At 41.7% G+C, this 24,417-nt stretch overlaps 2 protein-coding genes across 4 annotated transcripts; both read right to left on the bottom strand.

Annotated features, from left to right (window-relative positions):
• Positions 1–440: 440 nt before the first annotated feature.
• Positions 441–5,263, bottom strand: LOC122879549 (extracellular calcium-sensing receptor-like). 3 transcript variants are annotated; one of them, XM_044203778.1, is made up of 9 exons: positions 5,018–5,263; positions 4,444–4,738; positions 4,196–4,282; positions 3,777–4,046; positions 2,879–3,079; positions 2,506–2,781; positions 1,858–2,085; positions 1,638–1,761; positions 441–1,548 (listed from the first exon to the last, which is right to left on the bottom strand). In XM_044203778.1, exons 1-9 carry the CDS (start codon positions 5,260–5,262, stop codon positions 635–637), a joined length of 2,640 nt encoding a protein of 879 aa, XP_044059713.1. In that variant the 5' UTR covers position 5,263; the 3' UTR covers positions 441–634. The 3 variants fall into 3 exon arrangements, with proteins under 3 accessions (XP_044059713.1, XP_044059714.1, XP_044059715.1); XM_044203779.1 differs by having other exon boundaries at positions 442–1,548; positions 4,444–4,597; XM_044203780.1 differs by lacking the exon at positions 3,777–4,046 and having other exon boundaries at positions 442–1,548.
• Positions 5,264–7,426: 2,163 nt separating this feature from the next.
• Positions 7,427–23,238, bottom strand: LOC122879098 (extracellular calcium-sensing receptor-like). Its single transcript, XM_044202811.1, has 18 exons — positions 23,032–23,238; positions 22,643–22,937; positions 22,408–22,494; positions 21,868–22,137; positions 21,135–21,341; positions 20,772–21,047; positions 20,113–20,340; positions 15,905–16,028; positions 14,753–15,662; positions 12,014–12,289; positions 11,437–11,731; positions 11,189–11,275; positions 10,770–11,039; positions 9,871–10,071; positions 9,491–9,766; positions 8,838–9,065; positions 8,618–8,741; positions 7,427–8,528 (listed from the first exon to the last, which is right to left on the bottom strand). Exons 1-18 carry the CDS (start codon positions 23,139–23,141, stop codon positions 7,615–7,617), a joined length of 5,178 nt encoding a protein of 1,725 aa, XP_044058746.1. The 5' UTR covers positions 23,142–23,238; the 3' UTR covers positions 7,427–7,614.
• Between the last annotated feature and the right edge of the window lie 1,179 nt (positions 23,239–24,417).

Genomic DNA, 24,417 nt, shown 5'->3' with positions numbered 1-24,417 from the left:
AAGCTCTATACATGATATCGTAAATTGGTTTAGCTGCTCTTCAGGTAGTAATGTAAGAGTAACCTGGATAAGTCATACTTCTTGGCTTATGCAATGAAACCTCCATTCAAGTTTTCTCCTAATTGTTTGTCTCATTTGGATATATAAACATTACCCTTAATGTGTCAGACTTCTTTAAATTAAATGTGAATATTTTCTTAAAAGCATAAGCTCATTCTGATGCTTGTTGCTGCTATTTTCTTACTTTGGGGGAATGTAGCTTCCTCAAACTTGAAATAGTTCTTGGGGAACCTGTTTGAACAACTACAAGAATTACATAAAAAATGGTTTCAACTTTGTGTTTTAGTGAGGTGGAAACTGAGGCAAAGCCTGTCAAAGTCTCTCAAATCCTAGGGAATGTGTTCAGGCAAAACTGGGAAATAAAAAAGTAAGAATCTGCTTCACACACCAATACCTTTATTGCTTTCAGTTTATTTTAAATGTATTCTTTACAGTAAATACATTTCTGATGTTAAAAAGCAGGTTACTTATTTGTTAAATATTGGCCATTTCAAGGGCAGATCTCTAATGAATGAATGCAAAATACATATGGTTCAAATTAGTTTCATTCATCATTTTACTGTTACTGCTGCTTTTATGACTTGGTGGTTCCTCGACCCAAGATTGCTTTCTTTGTGTTTCTCTCTGGTCTCATCAGGATAATGTAACATTTGGGTCCAAACAATGCCACCAAGAGGCCAAAACTGGAGGCCAGGATGGCAAATACCTCCACTGCATCTGCATATTTGCCTGGAGAGTTGACATAAGCAGGGATAAAGGCCACCCACACAGCACAGAAGATCAGCATGCTGAAAGTAATGAGCTTGGCCTCATTGAAGTTGTCTGGAAGATTCCTTGCCAGAAATGCTAACAGGAAGCTGAGGATAGCCAGTAAGCCAATGTAACCCAGTAACACTGCAAAACCAACTGTGGACCCTACAACACACTCATAAACTATCTTGTCATTGTGGTATTGAGTGTTTTTATGAGGAGATGGTGAGGAAAAGATGAGCCAAACAGTACAAATGGCTGCTTGGATAGAAATAAGAACCATAACTGTCCCTCTCTGCTGCACAGCACCAAACCACTTCAGACTGGCTCCACCTCCTGGCTTGGAGGCCTTGAACACAGCCAGAACCACCATGGTTTTCACCAGGATGCATGAGACACAAAGCACAAAGCTGATCCCAAACGCTGCATGTCTCAGCTGGCATGTCCAAAGTCTTGGGCGGCCAATGAAAAGCAGTGAGCAGAGGAAACATAATTTAAGTGACATCAAAAGCAGGAAACTCAGTTCTGAATTGTTGGCGCGTACCATGGGTGAGTTGCGATGATAAGTGAAGATGCCCAGGACAACAGCACAGATAAATGTGCCCAGCAACGAGGTGGCTGTCAAACAGATACCCAGAGGTTCATGGTAGGAAAGAAACTCTGTTTTCTTAGGAACACAGTGGTCACGCTGGGGGCTAGACCAGAAATCCTCTGGACAACTGGTGCACTCCATGGAGTCTGACAAAAAGGGAAGATGGTGAGACACATTCCTGTACAGTAATAATAATCATGAAGAAAAATAAAAGTATTGCAACACGAACACCCACCAGTCTTATTGCTGATCTTTCCCTCAGAACAAGGGATGCAATCAAAACAGCACACAGGTTCCCCTTTCTTTCTGGCCATGCGGGTACCTGGAGGACAGTTCTCGCTGCACACTGACTGGGGTGTCTGTAGAGAGAAGAATAAATCTGTCACTCTATATTATTATATGCTGCTAAGATTCAGAGTCAAAAAAGGAGAGGTGTCTGAAAAAATAGAAATAACCTTGTTCAATTCAAAGTTCCAGAAGATTTTGTCTTCATCAATTGTGAGTTCTTCACCTTTGAAGGCCGACTTCTTAACCTCACCCACATTCTGAAGTTTAGTTCTTCCATCAGGGATCCACTGCCAGTTCATGATATCATAGATTGGTAGGGCGTCACCATTTTCATCAAATGACACTTCATCACCAAATGGTGTGGTGAAGTTGACCATTTGCAAATAATGAACAAGCTACAAATGGATGACAGACATAAAAATAATTAGGAGTGGCAAATACTCCATCGAAACAGAAGTTTATCCTACTGTTAAATGATTTCCATAAAATCATGACATTTTTATCTTTCCAAGTTTTATTATTGAGACACCCTTAAATTCAAGCTATTGTTTTGTCTAACTGGTTTAATAGAATTAGTCAGTCATCACTGTTACAAAACAAAATGGTAATGTGTTTTATTCTCCTTTTTCTAGTATTATGTATTTTAGTTTTGTAAGAAAATAATGAAATCAATACCCAGTTTACCAACATAATTTTTGACAAAATGTATCTTTTTCGTTATATTTTATACTCACAAAAATGCATTAAGTAAGTACCTCAAGGTGTAGCAGCTGTTTTCAAAACATAAACAGGTGGAGTGTAAACTGATATCACACCTGCCATGGCTCCAGTCTTTGCAAAGTGGCACAGCTGTGCCCACTGAAAGGCCCTCTCCCTGGCTTGCACTGCAGCATGTCATCAAGGGCATACGCCAGAGCATAGACAGCCTTGTAAATATTGTACTCAGGCCTGAGGTTAGAAAGATCCAAAAACTCAGTCTCCACATTCTCTAGATCTTCCTGTCCAGTGCATAGTGCTCCCTCAGCTTCCACCCAACCTGTTGGAGGTGGTGCAAATCTACACTTAAATGTGGATTCCCAAAACTGCCTCACCTGAAATTCAATATATTATAACGTCAATATTGACAGAAATATATGATTCATTTTTATGATTTATTTCAGATTACATTAAGTAAGATTAAACTGTTACCATGTTATATGCAAAGTTGTCTTTTTGGTCAGGATGTATTTGTAAGAGGAATTCCCTGAGCCCTGGTATTTCTCCTCGACGGATGGCAATGCCCAGTGTTCCGCTCAGGTATGGCATGAGGCGGGGCGTCTGGAGCACAGCAGCTGCTGTCCAAGCTTCACTTGCAATCCACTGCCGGCCGGTCACATTCTGCCTCACCACCTGTGCATTGCATTATACTGTATAACATATGTTTCAGACTTCTGTTGAAAAAATACAGTGTGCTTTGTAGCAAATATTGATTTGTCTACAACAATTGCTCTGTCTGGCTTTATTTTTTCATATAAGCGCACAAGTGCCACACACCCAATTTAACATAGGGTCTGCATATTGAAATCTATGTTAAAAAAGGAACATTTACTACAAAGTAAGGTAAATAAGCACTTCTGTGTTTTCATGCATAATGCGTGGTTTGGGCTCTCTCATAACTAAAGTTTACAGGCTGTCGTTTTTTGTGAGCTTCTCTTTTTAACCTAAGAAATGTAATCTAATTATAATTTATCATTCCTTTCAGTGTTAGGTAGCGGTCTTTTCATACCTGTACACTGATGGAAACCCACAAATGTATTAAAATATTTCAAGAAAAGTTATCATCCAGCTGAATCTTTTACAGGTTGAAATCTTTGACATATACACAGGTAACATTATCAAACAATTTGACCTGATGACGATTCAACTGGAACTGAAATTTGCTTTTGTAGATCATTTTGTTTGATTGAATCTGATGATAATTGACAGGATTTTGGTCTGTGAATTTCAGTTTGGACAAACAAATAAACAAACAAACAAAATAATTCATCATGTTACATTTCTTAAAATCGTGGATTTCTAAAGTATACTACATTTTAATTCCCCCAACCTCTTCCATTAGATGAATCATGTGGAACTCATGTGCAAACACCATGACCACACGAGCTGTTGATGTCTTTATCAAATGTACAATCCTCCTGAGTTCACTTGGGTCACTGTCCCAGGGCAAAACCTTTAAGTAGGCCAGACAACCTCCACCAGACTGAACCAGGTCAGATTGGAAGGATTGGGCAACATGGAGTCCATAGTCGTCATCACTGACCAGAAGGCCCACCCAAGTCCAGCCAAAGTGTTTTAGAATCTGAATCATAGCACGTACCTAAGTGTATATATTGGTGTGAAGGGATTAGTGCACAGACATGTATATTCTTTTATAATGACATATACAACTAGCTTAAATTCTTGTAATTTATATAAATGATTACATACATTTCACAAAGGAATCACAGTTAATTCAGGTTAATTCACCTGGAAAGCATCACTTGGGATTGTTCTAAAGAAGGATGGAAAACGTTGCCGATCACTCAGGCAGGAACATGTGGAAAAATAACTCACCTATAAAGAAACATACAGTATAAACTCAAGTTAACCATCTCATGCAAGTCAGACCCAATCAAAATAGTTCCATATTTCAACAATGTATCACTTTTTAAAGATGGCATTTACATCCAGTATATTAAAACAACAATATTAAATACAGAGGATAGTAAACTTACAATGGGTAGTTTGTATAATCCTAGCACATTGGAGGTGGCAATAGAAAATGTAGAGTAGGAATCACCCACGATCCCCAGGACTGGTGGCGTCCCTAAACAGTTCTCCTGAAGCAGAAACTGCTCCTCTCGACCACTGGCCAGTGATAATGCACCACTGAATCCAATAACAAGTGCACCACAGTTATCATAAAGACTGTATCCCAGAGTCACATTAGGTAGCAGATTGGAGTTCTTGTTGACCTCATCAATAGCAAAGGCCATGGTCATGGTATGCCTGAACCCTAGAGTGTCAAAGCTAACACACAAAATGTCACTATTAACCACTAAAAAGGAATATGGCACTTTGAGAACTGGGTAGATATGTACAAAAAAACTAAACCTATGTAGGTAACATATTACACAGTTGTACTAATATACTTTTCCTTGCAGTATGTAAATATTTAAAAAGTATCACTAAAACTGTCGTGAGAAGCTACATTACTCATGTTTCATAAGCAAACGGTGACACTTTCTTCCTTACCATGAATACTCTGAGCATACAGCATAATTTGCGCTCATCCATGCTGAAACTTACCCTTTGCAGCTGGGCTGTTGTGGCTCTGAGGTAAATGTCCGCTCAGGGAAGACAGAGGTGAAGTGGACCTCAAAGAGCCCACCCAGAACCACATCACCAGGCTTGTGCATTTCATTCAGATGAAACTTTCTCCGTAATTTACAAGATGACTGAAGAGAGGAAGAAGCAAAACATAAAGAGCAAGAGAAAAAAAATAAGATTAGGTACACACACAAGAGGAAATATGTGTCAAGAAAAGCTCCCATAACTGCCCTCCTCCCTTCACAACTGCTTCTATTCTTCATACAAGGTTACTTCATTTTATATGCAGGGCTATGTCATCCCCTTTGCATGCTTTCCGTCATCGTTTAGTCTTTCACACCACCCATAAGGGCATGCGCTATGGGGTCAGAACATAATACAGATATTTAAGTTAATATAACATATAAAACATAATGTAAATGCTATGTTATGTGTTCCAGCAAATAAGCCAAAACCATATTATATATTTTGCAAATGACTTTAATGTTAATCTTCTTTTGTTTTTGTTAAAATAAAGCCCATCTTGTTTATTATTTAAATACATTTAGGAAATGTCTGGGGATTGTAACCAATGTCATAGCATTAATAGGAGTCTATTGTTTTAGTCCTCTCTTCTTCTCAGGTGAGCAAGATATTTTTCTTTTCTCATTTTTCCCCCAATCTCTTGGCATTGCACAGCTTAGAATTTCATTCTGTCAATAAAACTTGATATATGTACCATATGTTTGTGTGGTAGTTTGGCAATGCTTTTTGTCATGCTTAAAGGCGTGGATCATACTGTATTTAACCATGTTTTAGCCAGGAATGGTGGTCTTCGGTAGCAATTATTGTAGCTATAGTATGATATGGTGTAGCTATGGCACTATCGTGAGCACAGTCAAAATTACTTAACTTAATGTTAAAAGTTTCAATCACAAAGTGTAAAAAGTTACTTGCTTCACTGATGAGGCAGTATACCAAATTGCCTTAATCCATCCGACAAACTTAATTTTGAACACTTGAAATAAAGGCGTAGCTTTCTCTTCTTTTTCTTCAAAATTCAAAGGGGATGCAAATTTGGTGTCCATAGGATTGCCTCTTAAAATTTTAAAGCTTATATTAAGTGTAACATTTATCCTTAAGGCTTTGAAAAATACAGTTAATATATTTACCTCAACTTGTTAAGCCAGACCAAATGAGCTTTCTTAAGCAAAGTTTGTCTAGTTATGAGACCCATAATTGATATAACACCAACCTTGACCTTTCCCATCAAAAAATCGCATTTCTCTTAGTCGTAGAAAAGGTTTCAGTCGTAGTCATCTGGACACTGTTTTCAGAATCAAGACGTTTCGGCTCCCATCCGGAAGTCATTCTGACGCATTCAGAATGACTTCCGGATGGGAGCCAAACGTCTTGATTCTGAAAACAGTGTCCAGATGACTACGACTGAAACCTTTTCTACGATAGAACACTCCTGGACGAATGAGGGACTACACCGTCTCATTTCTCTTAGTGTTGAAAAAAACATTTGATAGTATTGTGTTAAAATACTTATTTGCAGTGCTTACCAAGTTTAAGTTTTAGAGGATTTTGTTAGATGCTTTGGACTTTCGTATTCTGCACTAAGGGTGAGGGTGGTTGAAAATGGGAACCTTCAAAGGTTTTCCCCCATGGGAAACTCACAATGATAATAAGGGCATCAATCAGGGAACAAAAAGTAAAAAAAAAAAAGCATTATATGCAGAGTTTGCTGTTTGTCTAAAATCCAAAAAACTCTATACATGATATCGTTAAGACTATGCAATCTTTTAGCTGCTCTTTTGTTAGCAATGTAACAGCAGCCTGGATAAGTCATGGTTCTTGGCCCATAAAATGGTGCCTCCATTCAAGTTCTCTCCTAATTGTTTGTCTTATTTTGATATGGTAAATGGTAAATGGACTGTATTTATATAGCACTTTTCTATTCTACCGACCACTCAAAGCGCTTTACAACACATGCCAATATTCACCCATTCACACAGACGGCAGAGGCTGCGATGCAAGATGCTAACCCGCTCAACAGGAACCTTCTGATTACTAGACAACTTCTCTACCTCCTGAACCACGCTGCCCCATATAACCATTTCCCTTAATGCGTAAGACTTGTTTAAGTTAAATATGATTTTTTTCTTAAAAGCACAAGATCGTTCTGATGCTGCCCACTGCTGTTTGTCTTACTTTGGGGATATACGGTCTTGAATAGTACTTTTGTGGGGAACCTGTCTGAACAACTACAAGAATTACATATAAAAGTGTTTTAGTTTTATCTTTGAGTTTTAGTGAGGTGGGAACTGAGGCAAAGCCTTTCAAAGTCTCAATCTCCAGGGAAAGGGATCAGGCAACACTGGGAAACAAAAAAGTAAGAGTCTGTTACATTCAAAAATGTCTTTATTGCTTCCAATTTCTTCTAAATGTATTCTTTACAGTTAAAACATTTCTGAAGTTAAAGTTAAAAGTTGCTAATTATATATTGGCCATTTCAAGGGCACATCTCTACTGAATGAATGCAAAATACATATGGTTTAGAATAGTTGATTATTTTACTGTAAGTGTTGCTTTTATGTCTTGGTTGTTCCTCGACCCATGATTGCTTTCTTTGTGTTCCTCTCTGGTCTCAGCAGGATTATGTAACATTTTGGTCCAAACAGTGACACCAAGAGGCCAAAACTGGAGGCCAGGATGGCAAATACCTCCACCGCATCTGCATATTTGCCTGGAGAGTTGACATAAGCAGGGACAAAAGCCACCCACACAGCACAGAAGATCAGCATGCTGAAAGTAATGAGTTTGGCCTCATTGAAGTTGTCTGGAAGATTCCTTGCCAGAAATGCTAACAGGAAGCTGAGGATAGCCAGTAAACCAATGTAACCCAGTAACACTGAAAAACCAACTGTGGACCCGACTACACACTCATAAACTATCTTGTTACTGTGGTATTGAGTGTTTTTATGAGGCTCTGGTGAGGCAGAGACAAGCCAAGCAGTGCAGATTGCTGCCTGGATCGATGTAAGACCCAGAACTGTCCCTCTCTGCTGCACAGCACCAAACCACTTCAGACTGGCTCCACCTCCTGGCTTGGAGGCCTTGAACACAGCCAGAACCACCATGGTTTTCACCAGGATGCATGAGACGCAAAGCACAAAGCTGATCCCAAATGCTGCATGTCTCAGCTGGCATGTCCAAAGTCTTGGGCGGCCAAGGAACAGCAGTGAGCACAGGAAACATAATTGAAGTGACATCAAAAGCAGGAAACTCAGTTCTGAATTGTTGGCGCGTACCATGGGTGAGTTGCGATGATAAGTGAAGATGCCCAGGACAACAGCACAGATAAATGTGCCCAGCAATGAGGTGGCTGTCAAACAGATACCCAGAGGTTCATGGTAGGAAAGAAACTCTGTTTTCTTAGGAACACAGTGGTCACGCTGGGGGCTAGACCAGAAATCCTCTGGACAACTGGTGCACTCCATGGAGTCTGACAAAAAGGGAAGATGGTGAGACACATTCCTGTACAGTAATAATATTCATGAAGAAAAATAAAAGTATTGCAACATGAACACCCACCAGTCTTATTGCTGATCTTTCCCTCAGAACAAGGAACACAATCAAAACAGCACACAGGTTCCCCTTTCTTTCTGGCCATGCGGGTACCTGGAGGACAGTTCTCGCTGCACACTGACTGGGGTGTCTGTAGAGAGAAGAATAAATCTGTCACTCTATATTATTATACGCTGCTAAGATTCAGAGTCAAAAAAGGAGAGGTGTCTGAAAAAATAGAAATAACCTTGTTCAATTCAAAGTTCCAGAAGATTTTGTCTTCATCAATTGTGAGTTCTTCACCTTTGAAGGCCGACCTCTTAACCTCACCCACATTCTGAACTTTAGTTCTTCCATCAGGGAGCCACAGCCAGTTAATGATATCATAGATTGGTAGGGCGTCACCATTTTCATCAAATGACACTTCATCACCAAATGGTGTGGTGAAGTTGACCATTTGCAAATAATGAACAAGCTACAAATGGATGACAGACATAAAAATAAACAGATTAAGAGTGGCAAATACTCCGTCGGAACAGAAGTTTATCCTACTGTTAAATGATTTCCATAAAATCATGACATTTTTATCTTTCCAAGTTTTATTATTGAGACACCCTTAAATTCAAGCTATTGTTTTGTCTAATTGGTTTAATAGAATTAGTCAGTCATCACTGTTACAAAACAAAATGGTAATGTGTTTTATTCTCCTTTTTCTAGTATTATGTATTTTAGTTTTGTAAGAAAATAATGAAATCAATACCCAGTTTACCAACATAATTTTTGACAAAATGTATCTTTTTCGTTATATTTTATACTCACAAAAATGCATTAAGTAAGTACCTCAAGGTGTAGCAGCTGTTTTCAAAACATAAACAGGTGGAGTGTAAACTGATATCACACCTGCCATGGCTCCAGTCTTTGCAAAGTGGCACAGCTGTGCCCACTGAAAGGCCCTCTCCCTGGCTTGCACTGCAGCATGTCATCAAGGGCATACGCCAGAGCATAGACAGCCTTGTAAATATTGTACTCAGGCCTGAGGTTAGAAAGATCCAAAAACTCAGTCTCCACATTCTCTAGATCTTCCTGTCCAGTGCATAGTGCTCCCTCAGCTTCCACCCAACCTGTTGGAGGTGGTGCAAATCTACACTTAAATGTGGATTCCCAAAACTGCCTCACCTGAAATTCAATATATTATAACGTCAATATTGACAGAAATATATGATTCATTTTTTAATATTATGATTTATTTCAGATTACATTAAGTAAGATTAAACTGTTACCATGTTATATGCAAAGTTGTCTTTTTGGTCAGGATGTATTTGTAAGAGGAATTCCCTGAGCCCTGGTATTTCTCCTCGACGGATGGCAATGCCCAGTGTTCCGCTCAGGTATGGCATGAGGCGGGGCGTCTGGAGCACAGCAGCTGCTGTCCAAGCTTCACTTGCAATCCACTGCCGGCCGGTCACATTCTGCCTCACCACCTGTGCATTGCATTATACTGTATAACATATGTTTCAGACTTCTGTTGAAAAAATACAGTGTGCTTTGTAGCAAATATTGATTTGTCTACAACAATTGCTCTGTCTGGCTTTATTTTTTTTCATATAAGCGCACAAGTGCCACACACCCAATTTAACATAGGGTCTGCATATTGAAATCTATGTTAAAAAGGAACATTTACTACAAAGTAAGGTAAATAAGCACTTCTGTGTTTTCATGCATAATGCGTGGTTTGGGCTCTCTCATAACTAAAGTTTACAGGCTGTCGTTTTTTGTGAGCTTCTCTTTTTAACCTAAGAAATGTAATCTAATTATAATTTATCATTCCTTTCAGTGTTAGGTAGCGGTCTTTTCATACCTGTACACTGATGGAAACCCACAAATGTATTAAAATATTTCAAGAAAAGTTATCATCCAGCTGAATCTTTTACAGGTTGAAATCTTTGACATATACACAGGTAACATTATCAAACAATTTGACCTGATGACGATTCAACTGGAACTGAAATTTGCTTTTGTAGATCATTTTGTTTGATTGAATCTGATGATAATTGACAGGATTTTGGTCTGTGAATTTCAGTTTGGACAAACAAATAAATAAACAAACAAAATAATTCATCATGTTACATTTCTTAAAATCGTGGATTTCTAAAGTATACTACATTTTAATTCCCCCAACCTCTTCCATTAGATGAATCATGTGGAACTCATGTGCAAACACCATGACCACACGAGCTGTTGATGTCTTTATCAAATGTACAATCCTCCTGAGTTCACTTGGGTCACTGTCCCAGGGCAAAACCTTTAAGTAGGCCAGACAACCTCCACCAGACTGAACCAGGTCAGATTGGAAGGATTGGGCAACATGGAGTCCATAGTCGTCATCACTGACCAGAAGGCCCACCCAAGTCCAGCCAAAGTGTTTTAGAATCTGAATCATAGCACGTACCTAAGTGTATATATTGGTGTGAAGGGATTAGTGCACAGACATGTATATTCTTTTATAATGACATATACAACTAGCTTAAATTCTTGTAATTTATATAAATGATTACATACATTTCACAAAGGAATCACAGTTAATTCAGGTTAATTCACCTGGAAAGCATCACTTGGGATTGTTCTAAAGAAGGATGGAAAACGTTGCCGATCACTCAGGCAGGAACATGTGGAAAAATAACTCACCTATAAAGAAACATACAGTATAAACTCAAGTTAACCATCTCATGCAAGTCAGACCCAATCAAAATAGTTCCATATTTCAACAATGTATCACTTTTTAAAGATGGCATTTACATCCAGTATATTAAAACAACAATATTAAATACAGAGGATAGTAAACTTACAATGGGTAGTTTGTATAATCCTAGCACATTGGAGGTGGCAATAGAAAATGTAGATGGGGAATCACCCACGATCCCCAGGACTGGTGGCGTCCCTAAACAGTTCTCCTGAAGCAGAAACTGCTCCTCTCGACCACTGGCCAGTGATAATGCACCACTGAATCCAATAACAAGTGCACCACAGTTATCATAAAGACTGTATCCCAGAGTCACATTAGGTAGCAGATTGGAGTTCTTGTTGATCTCATCAATTGCAAAGGCCATTGTCATGGCATGCCTGAACCCTAGCGTGTCAAAGCTAACACACAAAAAGGAATATGGCACTTTGAGAACTGGGTAGATATGTACAAAAAAACTAAACCTATGTAGGTAACATATTACACAGTTGTACTAATATACTTTTTTACAGGTGTATTTTAATATTTAAAAAGTATCACTAAAACTGTCGTGAAAAGTCATATTACTCATATTTCATAAGTATCTCAAAACAGTGACATTTTCTTCCTTACCATGAAGACTCTGAGCATACAGCATAATTTGTGCATATCCATGTTGTCTGCTGCATTTGTGTGAAACTTACCCTTTGCAGGTGGGCTGTTGTGGCTCTGAGGTAAATGTCCTCTCAGGGAAGACAGAGGTGAAATGGACCTCAAACATCCCACCCAGAACCACATTGCCAGACTTGTGCATTTCATTAAGAAGAAACTTTCTCCGTAATTTACAAGATGATTGAAGAGAGGAAGACGCAGAGTATATAGAGGAGGAAGAGAAAAAAAACAAGATATGGTACACACACAAGAGGAAATATGTGTCAAGAAAAGCTCCCATAACTGCCCTCCTCCCTTCACAGCTGCTTCTATTCTTCATACAAGGTTACTTAGTTTTATATGCAGGGGGCTGTGTCATCCCCTTTGCATGTTTTCCGTCATCGTTTAGTCTTTCACACCACCTATCAGGGCATGGGCTATGGGTCAGGACATAATACAGATATTTACTTAATTATGTAAAAGAACATAAAACATAATGTAAATGCTATGTGTTTCAACAATTAAGCCACAAACCATATTATATATTTTGTAAATCACTTGAATGTTAATCTTCTTTTGTTTTTGTTGACATAAAGCCCATCTTGTTTATTATTTAAATGCATATTTTAATGTCTGGGGATTGTAATCAGTGTTATAGCTTTAATAGGAGTCTATTGTTTTAGTCCCCTTTTCTTAGGTGACCAAGGTTTTTTTCTCTCTCAGTTTCTTTCATTCTCTTGACATTACGCATGCCATAATTTCATTTTGTCAGTAAAACTTGATATATGTACTAAGTAGCAAAGAGGAGTTATATTGAAATGATGAAAAACAGGTTTTCAGGCAATGACCTGGCGTCAGTGTGGAGATGCCTGCAGGACATCACCAACTGCAGGACACCATCCCCCCACACTGTGGAGAAACAACAACTGGCCAACGATCTGAATGTGCTTTACTGCAGGTTTGATAAGACACCATTCACACCCCTCACCCACTCTGACTCAGACATCAAACAACCATCTGCACACCCTGCTGGTCAGAACAACCTGGATCTTAATAGGCTCAAACTGTGGAGATTACCGGGGACTTCAGGAGGAGCCCCCCAACACTGCCCCAATCACACTGTGTGTACTGTGGAAACCTTCAGGTTTCTAGGATCCACAATCTCCTAGGACCTAAAGGAGGAGGACATCTGCACAACTATGTAGATGCACTATTTGTATTGTTTGCTTGTATATAGACATTTTGTTTTTTGTTTTTGGTCAATAGTGCTTTTTTTATATACAGTATTTATATAAACACCTATTTTTTCACATACTTGTGTACATAATAGCCCTGTCTATTATTTTACCTTTATTTGTTCAGCTTTGTTGTCATTGTTCTTAGCTGTTATATCTATTTCAAGTATATTGAGAGCAATAAAAAAAACTGAGCCAAATTCCTTGTATGCGTACACATACTTGGCCAATAAATCTGATTCTGATTCTGATGTGTTTGTGTGGTAGTTTGACAATGCCTTTTTGTAATGCTTAAAGGCTTGGATCATACTGTACTTAACCATGTTTTAGTCAGGAATGGTGTTTTTCAGTAGCAATTATTGTAGCTATGGTATGATATGGTGTAGATATGGTATTGACATGATCAATCAAAATTACTTCACTTAATGTTAAAAGTTTCAATCACAAAGTCTAAAAAGTTCACTGAAGAGGCAGTATACCAAAATTGCCTTACACCAACAGACACACTTAATTTGGAACAATTTGATATAATAGAATAATAAATAATAGGTGTAGCTTTCTCTTCTTTTTCTTCAAAAATCAAAGGGGATGCATATTTGGTGTCTATAGGTTTGCCTCTTATGATTGAAAAGGTTATATTGAGTGGAACATTTTCTCTTAAGTGTTTATTTAATATATTTTTCTTAACTGGTTAAGCCAGACCAAATGGGCTCTATCAGGCAAAGGTTGTCTATGAAACCACCTTACCAAATTTGCGTTTTAGAGGATTTTAGTAGGTGCTTCAGACTTTTGTAATGTACAAGGGTTAGAGTGGTTGTAAATGGGATACCTTGAAAAGTGTTCCCCATGGAAAGGGGAACCCGCCAATGTTGTCCCATCCATCCATTACAGTTAGCTCATGCAAATAAGCCACTTACAGATGCTCACAATGAAATTCATGATGTCAATGGGAACAAAATCTCACAAAATTATATGCAGATGATATTTTGCTATTTGTTTCAAAAGCCAAAACTGCAACCAGAAAAAGTCATGCTTCTTGGCTTATACAATAGTATCTGAATTCAAGCTGTCTTTTAATTGTTTGTCTTATTTGGATACATAAACATTTTCATTAATGTGTCAGACTAAAGCATATATGAACATTTCTTAAAAGCATAAGCTCGTTCTGATGCTGCCCACTGCTGTTTGTCTTACTTTGGGGATAGTAGCTTGTGGGGTACCTATTTGAACCACTACAAGAGTCACATAAAAAGTGATTTAATTTCATCTTTGAAGTTTAGTCAGGAGGAAAATGAGGCAAAGCCTTTCCCTCAAATCCCAGGGAATGTAATAAAAAAAGGCAATAGTAAAGTAAGAATGTCTTTTATAAAAACATTTCTTTATTACTCTTAGTTTCTTCTAAATGTATTCTTTACAGTAAATACATTTCTGAATTTAATAAGCAGATTACTTATTTTTTGTACATTGGCCATGTTAAGGGAAGATCTCTACTGAATACATTTAAAATACATACTGGTTCAGACTAGTTGATCATTTTACTGTTGCTGCTACTTTTATAAATTGACGGTGCCTCGACCCATGATAGCTTTCTTTGTGTTTCTCTCTGGTCTCAGCAGGATTATGTAACATTTGGGTCCAAACAGTGCCACCAAGAGGCCAAAACTGGAGGCCAGGATGGCAAATACCTCCACTGCATCTGCATATTTGCCTGGAGAGTTGACATAAGCAGGTACAAAAGCCACCCACACAGCACAGAAGATCAGCATGCTGAAGGTAATGAGTTTTGCCTCATTGAAGCTGTCTGGAAGATTCCTTGCCAGAAATGCTAACAGGAAGCTAAGGATAGCCAGTAAGCCAATGTAACCCAGTAACACTGCAAAACCAACCGTGGACCCGACCACACACTCATAAACTATCTTGTCATTGTGGTATTGAGTGTTTTTATGAGGAGATGGTGAGGAAGAGACAAGCCAGGCAGTGCAGATTGCTGCCTGGATCGAAGTAAGAACCATAACTGTCCCTCTCTGCTGCCCAGCACCAAACCATTTCAGACTGGCTCCACCTCCTGGCTTGGAGGCCTTGAACACAGCCAGAACCACCATGGTTTTCACCAGGATGCATGAGACGCAAAGCACAAAGCTGATCCCAAATGCTGCATGTCTCAGCTGGCATGTCCACAGCCTGGGACGGCCGATGAACAGCAGTGAACACAGGAAACATAGTTTAAGTGACACCAAGAGCAGGAAACTCAGTTCTGAATTATTGGCGCGTACCATGGGTGTTCTGCGATGATAGGTGAAGATGCCCAGAACAACAGCACAGATAACTGTGCCCATCAATGAAGCAGTTGTTAAGCAGATACCCAGAGGCTCATGGTAGGAGAGGAACTCAGTTTTTTTAGGAACACAGTGGTCACGCTGGGGGTTGGACCAGAAGTCCTCTGGACAACTGGTGCACTCCGTAGAATCTGAAAGAAAGGGCAGGATTCTAATTGTTTTTCTACATTTTTCCCCCTTCTTTTCTCTTTTTCAACTACTAGGAGTCACTATTGCAGCCACAAGGACATCATCCCTCCCAGCTGTCATTGATGTGCATTTGTTTCTGCAGTTGTGGAAATGTGCTTTCCCTCAACACCAACTGGGCTTCCACACTCTTGATCACAAATTAATACTCCACAACAAATTATACATTTTTTAAATGGATACCAACCAGTGTCATTGCTGATCTTTCCCTCAGAACAGGGGATGCAGTCGAAACAGCATACAGGTTGACCCCTCTTCCTGGCCATGCGGGTACCTCGGGGGCAGCTCTCGCTGCAAACTGACCTGGGTGGCTGTAAGAGTTGTATGACAGTTTTTCGACACTGTTTGATTCTGTTGTGTCATACCAACCCGTTCTCACTCCCAATGTGCCAAATACGGCAGCTTGGTCAGTGGCTGTAAGCTTCAAACTATGATGAAGGTGTAGGTAGGTACCCCTCTAGCGTAGTGTTTTGATATGCTGTCGAAGTCAGGTGACGTAGTTTATAGAGTCCCGACTTCACACCCTACACACTGCCCAAAAGTTGAAGCCCAGAAACGTCCCGTACACAGCAAAATAATGAGAAAATAAGAAAATACTGGCAGAGGGCAGGGTCTCTGCAGATACAGACACCGTCACACACTTCTAGTGGGTCATAAGTGATGATTGAGGGGATTATTTTTGTATGACTTTATCCATCCATCCATCCATTTTCTTCCGCTTATCCGGGGCCGGGTCGCGGGGGCAGCAGTCTAAGCAGGGACTCCCAGACTTCCTTCGCTCCAGACACTTCCTCCAGCTCCTCCGGGGGGATCCCGAGGCGTTCCCAGGCCAGCCGAGAGACATAGTCCCTCCAGCGTGTCCTGGGTCTTCCCGGGCCGCCCCGGTGGGACATGCCCAGAACACCTCCCGAGGGAGGCGTCCAGGAGGCATCCGGATCAGATGCCCTAGCCACCTCAGCTGGCTCCTCTCGACGTGGAGGAGCAGCGGCTCTACTCGAGCTCCCCGTGTGACTGAGCTCCTCACCCTATCTCTAAGGGAGCGCCCAGCCACTCGGCGGAGGAAGCCCATTTCGGCCGCTTGTATCCGCGATCTTGTCCTTTCGGTCACTACCCAGAGCTCATGACCATAGGTGAGGGCAGGAGCGTAGATTGACCGGTAAATCGAGAGCTTTGTCTTTCGACTCAGCTCCTTCTTCACCACAACGGTCCGATACAGCGCCCGCATCACTGCAGGCGCTGTACCGATCCGCCTGTCAATCTCACGCTCCATCCGTCCCTCACTCGTGAACAAGACCCCGAGATACTTGAACTCCTCCACTTGAGGCAAGGACTCCCCACCTACCCGAAGAGAGCAAACCACCTTTTTCCGGTCAAGAACCATGGCCTCAGATTTGGAAGAGCTGATTCTCATCCCAGCTGCTTCACACTCGGCTGCAAACCGTCCCAGTGCATGCTGCAGGTCCTGGTTTGAAGAAGCCATCAGAACGACATCATCTGCAAACAGCAGAGATGAGATCCTGTGGTTCCCAAACCGGACACCCTCCGGCCCCTGACTGCGCCTAGAAATTCTGTCCATATAAATTATGAACAGAACCGGTGACAAAGGGCAGCCCTGGCGGAGTCCAACATGCACGGGAACAGGTCTGACTTACTGCCGGCAATGCGAACACAGCTCCTGCTCCGGTTATACAGGGACCGGACAGCCCTTAGCAAAGGGCCCCGGACCCCATACTCCCAGAGCACTCCCCACAAAGCGCCCCGGGGCACACGGTCGAATGCCTTCTCCAGATCCACAAAGCACATGTGGACTGGTTGGGCAAACTCCCATGAACCCTCGAGCACCCGATGGAGAGTGTAGAGCTGGTCCAGTGTTCCACGACCGGGACGAAAACCACTCTGCTCCTCCTGAATCCGAGGTTCGACTATCGGACGAATTCTCCTCTCCAGTACCCTGGAGTAGACCTTACCGGGGAGGCTGAGAAGTGTGATCCCTCTGTGATTGGAACACACCCTCCGGTCCCCCTTCTTATACAGAGGGACCACCACCCCGGTCTGCCAGTCCAGAGGCGCTGTCCCAGACCGCCACGCGATGTTGCAGAGACGTGTCAGCCAAGACAGTCCCACAACATCCAGAGACTTAAGATACTCAGGACGGATCTCATCCACCCCTGAAGCCTTGCCACCAAGGAGCTTGCCAACAACCTCAGTGACTTCGGCCAGGGTGATGGATGAGTCCGCCTCCGGGTCCCCAGCCTCCGCTTCCTCTTCGGAAGACGTGACAGCGGGATTGAGGAGATCCTCAAAGTATTCCTTCCACCGTCCGACAACATCCCCAGTCGAGGTCAACAGCTCTCCACCCGCACCGTACACGGTGTTGGTGAAGCACTGCTTCCCCCTCCTGAGCCGTCGGACGGTTTGCCAGAATTTCTTTGAGGCCGACCGATAGTCCTCCTCCATGGCCTCTCCGAACCTCTCCCAATCCTGAGTTTTTGCCTCGTGACCGCACGGGCTGCAGCACGCTTAGCCTGCCGGTACCTGTCAGCTGCCTCGGGAGTCCCACGAGCCAACAAGGCCCGATAGGACTCCTTCTTCAGCCTGACGGCATCCCTTACTTCGGCGTCCACCACCGGGTTCGGGATTGCCGCCGCGACAGGCACCAGAAACCTTGCGACCACAGCTACGAGCCTCCGCATCGACAATGGAGGTGGAAAACATGGTCCACTCGGACTCAATGTCCCCAGCCTCCCCCGGGATCTGGGAGAAGCTCTCCCGGAGGTGTGAGTTGTAGACCCTGCTGACAGCGGGCTCCGCCAGACGTTCCCAGCAGACCCTCACGATACGCTTGGGCCTGCCAAGTCTGTCCGGCTTCCTCCCCTGCCAGCGGATCCAACTCACCACCAGGTGGTGATCGGTTGACAGCTCCGCCCCTCTCTTCACCCGAGTGTCCAAGACACGCGGCCGGAGGTCAGATGATACGACAACAAAGTCGATCATCGACCTCCGGCCTAGGGTGTCCTGGTGCCACGTGCACTGATGGACACCCTTGTGCTTGAACATGGTGTTAGTTATGGACAAACTGCAACTAGCACAGAAGTCCAACAACTGAACACCACTTGGGTTCAGATCAGGGGGGCCGTTCCTTCCGATTACCCCTCTCCAGGTGGCACTGTCGTTGCCCACGTGGGCGTTGAAGTCCCCCAGTAGAACAACGGAGTCCCCGGGCGGTGCACTGTCTAGTACCCCTCCCAGGGACCCCAAGAAGGCCTGGTACTCTGCACTGCCGTTCGGCCCATAGGCCGCCACAACAGTGAGAGACCTGTCCCCCACCCGAAGGCGGAGGGACGCGACCCTCTCGTTCACCGGGGTAAACTCCAACACGTGACGGCTGAGCTGTGGGGCTATGAGCAGGCCCACACCAGCCCGCCGCCTCTCCCCGCAGGCAACGCCAGAGAAATGGAGCGTCCAGCCCCTCTCAAGGAGACTGGTTCCAGAGCCCAGGCTGTGCGTGGAGGCGAGGCCGACTATATCTAGCCGGTAACGCTCAACCTCCCGCACAAGCTCAGGCTCCTTCCCCCCCAGCGAAGTGACATTCCATGTCCCTAGAGCCAGTTTCTGTGTCCGGAGATCTGGTCGCCGGCCCCTGCCTTCGGCTGCCGCCCAGATCTCTCTGCACCGCCCCCTACGGATCCTCCTGCGGGTGGTGGGTCCACGGGAGGACGGCCCCACGTCGCTCCTTCGGGCTGTGCCCGGCCGGGCCCCGTGGGGAAAGGCCCGGCCACCAGGCGCTCGCCGTCGAGCACCCACCCCGGGCCTGGCTCCAGGGTGGGGCCCCGGTAGCGCCAATCCGGGCGACGTAACTGGCCTTGGTTGAAAATTCATAGGGGGCTTCTGAACCGCTCTTAGTCTGACCCGTCACCCTGGACCTGTTTGCCATGGGTGACCCTACCAGGGGCATAAAGCCCCAGACAACATAGCTCCCAGGGTCATTCGGGTACTCAAACCCCTCCACCACGTTAAGGTGGCGGTTCAAGGAGGAGTGTATGACTTTATAAATAGGTTTTTTAAGAAACTCCAACTCATTATGCCTATAAGTTAAGTAACTTAACTAACTTAACTTATGTAACTAACATACTTATTTTAACCCAAACCATGACCTTTTCCTAAACCTAACCAAGTACTTTTGGTGCCTAAACCTAACCAAACTGTGACCGTTTGAACACGTAAACCATGTGTTTTATTTTGAAAGTCTAACCGCTAAGCTTACGTTGTATATTTATTATTTCTAACTTGATCGCAGAGCCCTGCATGTGCAAAACTGACGCTAGAGGGGTATGTGGAGCGTCATAGTTTGAAGCGTAGGGTACTAAAGCAAAAACTACAAGAAACAGAAATAACCTGTTTGGAGTCAAAGTTCCAGAAGATTTTGTCTTCATCAAGTGTGAGTTCTTCACAATTGGAGGCTGACTTCTTGACAACCCCCACACTCTGAACCTTTGTTCTTCCATCAGGGAGCCACAGCCAGTTCATGATATCATAGATTGGTAGGGCATCCCCATTCTCATCAAATGACACTTGATCACCAAATGGTGTGGTGAAGTTGACCTTTTCCAAGTAATACATAAGCTACACATGGGAGAGATATGACAGGCTTACAATGTACACTGTTCTTTACTGGGTAAAGGTTCTGTGTGCAAGGCTTGCTGGAATTAGTCATTCTAGTGTTCAAATGAAGTGTACAGAAAACATAATAAATTTGATCTACAGTAAGTATTGAGGCACCCTAAATGTTTTGTTTGTTTGATCGATATATTACCAGAGGTTAGTTATCACTGTCAAAACAAACAACAATTCATTTTTTTCTGTTATTTCTTGGATAAAATATGTTCTTTCATACACATTAAAGAAAATAATTAAGTTAATAACTTGCATACTGATATCAAGTGTACATAGTAAGTAATATTCTATATTCTCACAAAAGTGCATTCAGTAAGTACCTCAAAGTGTAGCAGCTGTTTTCAAAACATAAACAGGTGGAGTGTAAACTGATATCACACCTGCCATGGCTCCAGTGTTTGCAAAGTGGCACAGCTGTGCCCACTGAAAGGCCCTCTCCCTGGCTTGCACTGCAGCATGTCATCGAGCGCATACGCCAGAGCATAGACAGCCTTGTAAATATTGTACTCAGGCCTGAGTTCTGATACATCCAAAAACTCAGTCTCCACATTCTCTAGATCTTCCTGTCCAGTGCATAGTGCTCCTCCAGCTTCCACCCAGCCTGCTGGAAGCGGTGCAAATCTACACTGAAATGTGTATTCCCAAAACTGCTTCTCCTGAAATGCATTAAAAAAACAGCATGTTAACAGAAACAATATATTATTCTTGCAATTTGTCATCAGATTGTAAGGTTAATCTCTCACCATGCTATTTTCGTAGCTGTTGTTGTGGTGTTGGTCAGGATTAATTCTTAACAGGAAGTCCCTGAGTCCTGGTATTTTTCCACGACGGATAGCGATGCCCAGTGTGCCACCCAGGTAAGGCATGAAGGCAGGGGTATGGAGTCCATCAACTAATGTCCAAGCTTCACTGGCAATCCACTGAAGGCCTGTCACATTATGCTTCACCACCTGTGCATTGCATTAAACCAGTATTTTTCAGAATCATGTAAACAATTACAGTCTACTTTGTAGTATGTGATTTTAACAACACTACACAATAATTATCTGCTATTATTGTTTAGTGATAAAAGTACTGCAGTAATTAAATTATTTAGAGCAAGGTCATTTCAATCACCATCTGTATATGTCACCCATGTTCAAAAACAGCTGAGTTATAGAAAAATAAGTAAAGCATAAATAGCATATAGGATTATTAAATGTAGAACACTGATATACAGACAAGCATGAAAATGAGCATATATGTTGCATGATTGAATTATAGGCAAGAATACAAGAATACACACACCAAAATTCTGAAATCCCAACTCCAAATGAGTCACATAAATTCTGTTTTTTTATGTGAATTTGGTTAATTGAAAATGATGATTTACAGAGTCAAGTGTAAATGGGTGAATTTAGAGGAAAATAAAAAATCTATATTTTTATGGATTCATGCTATAGATTCATAAATATCAATGCATTTTCTTCCCCCAACCTCTTCCATGAGTTGAATCATGTGCATCTGATGTGCAAACACAATGACCACACGAGCTGTGGATTTTGTCATCACATCCACAATCCTCCTATATTCATTTGGATCATTGCCCCAAGGCAAAACCTCTGAGTAGGCCAGACAACCTCCACCAGACTGAGCCAGGTCTGACTGGAAGGATCGGGCAACATGGAGTCCATAGTCATCATTACTGACCAGCAGCCCTGCCCAAGTCCAGCCAAAGTGTTTTAGAATCTGAATCATGGCACGCACCTAATTGAATACAGAGTGGAGGGATTAGAGTATAGGCTGGAATATTCTTTTAGTGGAATATCTTTTTAGTTTGCTTATACATGTCTCATAATGGAATCATAGTTAATTAATCCCATTAAGGTTTTTCACCTAAATACATATAGTTTCATCAATGATGCTCAGAGAAAGAATGTTTAATGCACACAAGATTAGTTTAATTGGCAATACTTATTTCAAGTTTGGTATACTTTACTTGAGACATATATGCAGTTATTGCTAATAGTGGTTCACCTGGAAAGCATCACTTGGGATTGTTCTGAAGAAGGAAGGAAACCTTTGCCGATCACTTAGGCAGGAACATGTGGCAAAATAACTCACCTATAAAGAAACAGACAGATAATGCACACAGGTGGTGCATCTTGTGCAAGTTAGTAGAAATGTTAAAAATATTTGATTCATTTTTACAATTTATAATTCAAATACAGCATGTTAGACGCACACAAGAAATTAAAGACAAGAAACTTACAATAGGTAGTTTGAATAAACCTAGAACATTGGAGGTGGCAATAGAAAAGGTCGAGAAGGGATCACCCACAATCCCCATAACTGGAGGGGTCCCTAAACAGTTCTCCTGAAGCAGAAACTGCTCCTCTTGACCACTGGCCAGTGACAACGCAGCACTGAAGCCAATACCAAGTGTAGCACAGTTGTCATAAAGACTGTATCCAAGAGTCACATTTGGTAGCAGATTGGAGTTCTCGTTGATCTTATCAATAACAAAGGCCATGGTCATGGCATGCCTGAACCCTAGAGTGTCAAAGCTAACACACAAAATATCACTATTAACCACTAAAACGTAATACAGTCATTCTAATAATCTGTCTGTGTTGTCTGCCACATGAGTGTGAGACTTACCCTTGGCAGTTGGGCTGATGTGGCTCTGAGGTGAATGTAAGCTCAGGTAAGACAGAGCTGTAGTGGACTTCAAACAGCCCACCCAGAATCACATCACCAGCCTTGTGCATCCCATTAAGATTAAACCGCCTCCGTAATTTACAAGATGGGGAAAGAAAGGAAGACTCAGAGAAGAAAAAAGAGGAAGAAAGTAAGATTAGATAGACACACAAGAACAAATATTTGACAAGAAAGGTCCCCATAACTGCCCTCCTCCCTTTACCCCTGTATCTAATCTTCATGGATTTTTATATGCAGGGCTATGTCATCCCCTTTTGTCATTGTTTAATCTCTCACACCACCCATCAGGGCAAGGGCAGCAGTGGAGGATGGGCATAATACACATTTCAAAATAATTGTGCCACATCTATTCCACATCAACAGGTATTTTGACAAACATAAGCCCTAAACCATATTATATATTCTGTAAATCGCTTTAAAGTTCATGGTCTTTTGCTTTGAGAATCAATAGCCCATTTTGAGTCTCTGCCTCTAAAATACTTGAATCTGGTTAGAAATCTTTGTATTAATGATTGTTAATATGACAGCTGTGCTTTATACCTCAGACCCACACTGAGAGTAAAATACAACTCAATTCTTATTTAGTGAAAACTTGAGGCCTACATTCATAATACATTTGGTAGGTATTGGGTACTGTTAAAAATTTAAACAAGCCATTTTGCCGTTATTTTAGGGAAAAATGACCAGAAGAAAAAAGTCATGTGTGGATTAGATTGTTAGTACATCTCAAATTGCAGTGATGATTCAGCAATCCAGAGTACTGTCCTAGTAAACCTACAGAGGGAGCTAAATGTTATTTATCAGCAAAAGCAAAGTGTGCCTTTGTCAGATCAAAAAGGAAACGACTAGAAGAGGGTGAGACAAACTAGTATAAAATAAATATAAAATAAATAAATATGTTTAACCTTAAACAGAAGAGCTGATACTGAACATACAAGTCTAATTTGTACATTTATTGCCAATTTTCATCAAATCGTCTTTCTTGTGAACAAATGAGAAGAGCCTGTTACTTAAATCTCACCAAAAATGTAAAAACTAAACTCAGCCATGTAGAAATTAATGCCTGAACAATTTATTTTTATAAGAAATTAAAAAGATAATAAATCCCCACGGAATGGCACACTACAGTGATTTCTTACCCTTATGTATGAATGTTTTACTAAATACCACCTTGCTGTATTTCAAGATCCAATGAATAATGAGCTACTATTGAACTTTTTAAAAGCATTTAACGTAAGCAATTAACAATCGTATCAAGGTTGCCCTACTTTTTCCATTTCTATTCAAATTGTTGCTCAAATTTTCGAGGTAGTGGATTACAATGAC

This window comes from Siniperca chuatsi, linkage group LG7 (genome assembly GCF_020085105.1).
Source record: "Siniperca chuatsi isolate FFG_IHB_CAS linkage group LG7, ASM2008510v1, whole genome shotgun sequence".
Taxonomy (NCBI): Eukaryota; Metazoa; Chordata; class Actinopteri; order Centrarchiformes; family Sinipercidae; genus Siniperca; species Siniperca chuatsi.
The sequence above is the reverse complement of the archived record's forward strand: the minus strand, read 5'-3'. Positions and strand labels throughout refer to the sequence as shown.

Coding starts and splice junctions, on each gene's coding strand:
- LOC122879549 (XM_044203778.1), bottom strand. CDS start 5,262: ATGGGAGCTTTTCTTGACACATATTTCCTCTTGTGTGTGTACCTAATC. Junction 4,739..5,017: donor CAACAGCCCAGCTGCAAAGG/GTAAGTTTCAGC, acceptor TTTGTGTGTTAG/CTTTGACACTCTAGGGTTCA. Junction 1,549..1,637: donor AAAGATCAGCAATAAGACTG/GTGGGTGTTCGT, acceptor CCTTTTTGTCAG/ACTCCATGGAGTGCACCAGT.
- LOC122879098 (XM_044202811.1), bottom strand. CDS start 23,141: ATGCACAAGGCTGGTGATGTGATTCTGGGTGGGCTGTTTGAAGTCCAC. Junction 22,495..22,642: donor GTTTATTCAAACTACCTATT/GTAAGTTTCTTG, acceptor GTTTCTTTATAG/GTGAGTTATTTTGCCACATG. Junction 8,529..8,617: donor AAAGATCAGCAATAAGACTG/GTGGGTGTTCAT, acceptor CCTTTTTGTCAG/ACTCCATGGAGTGCACCAGT.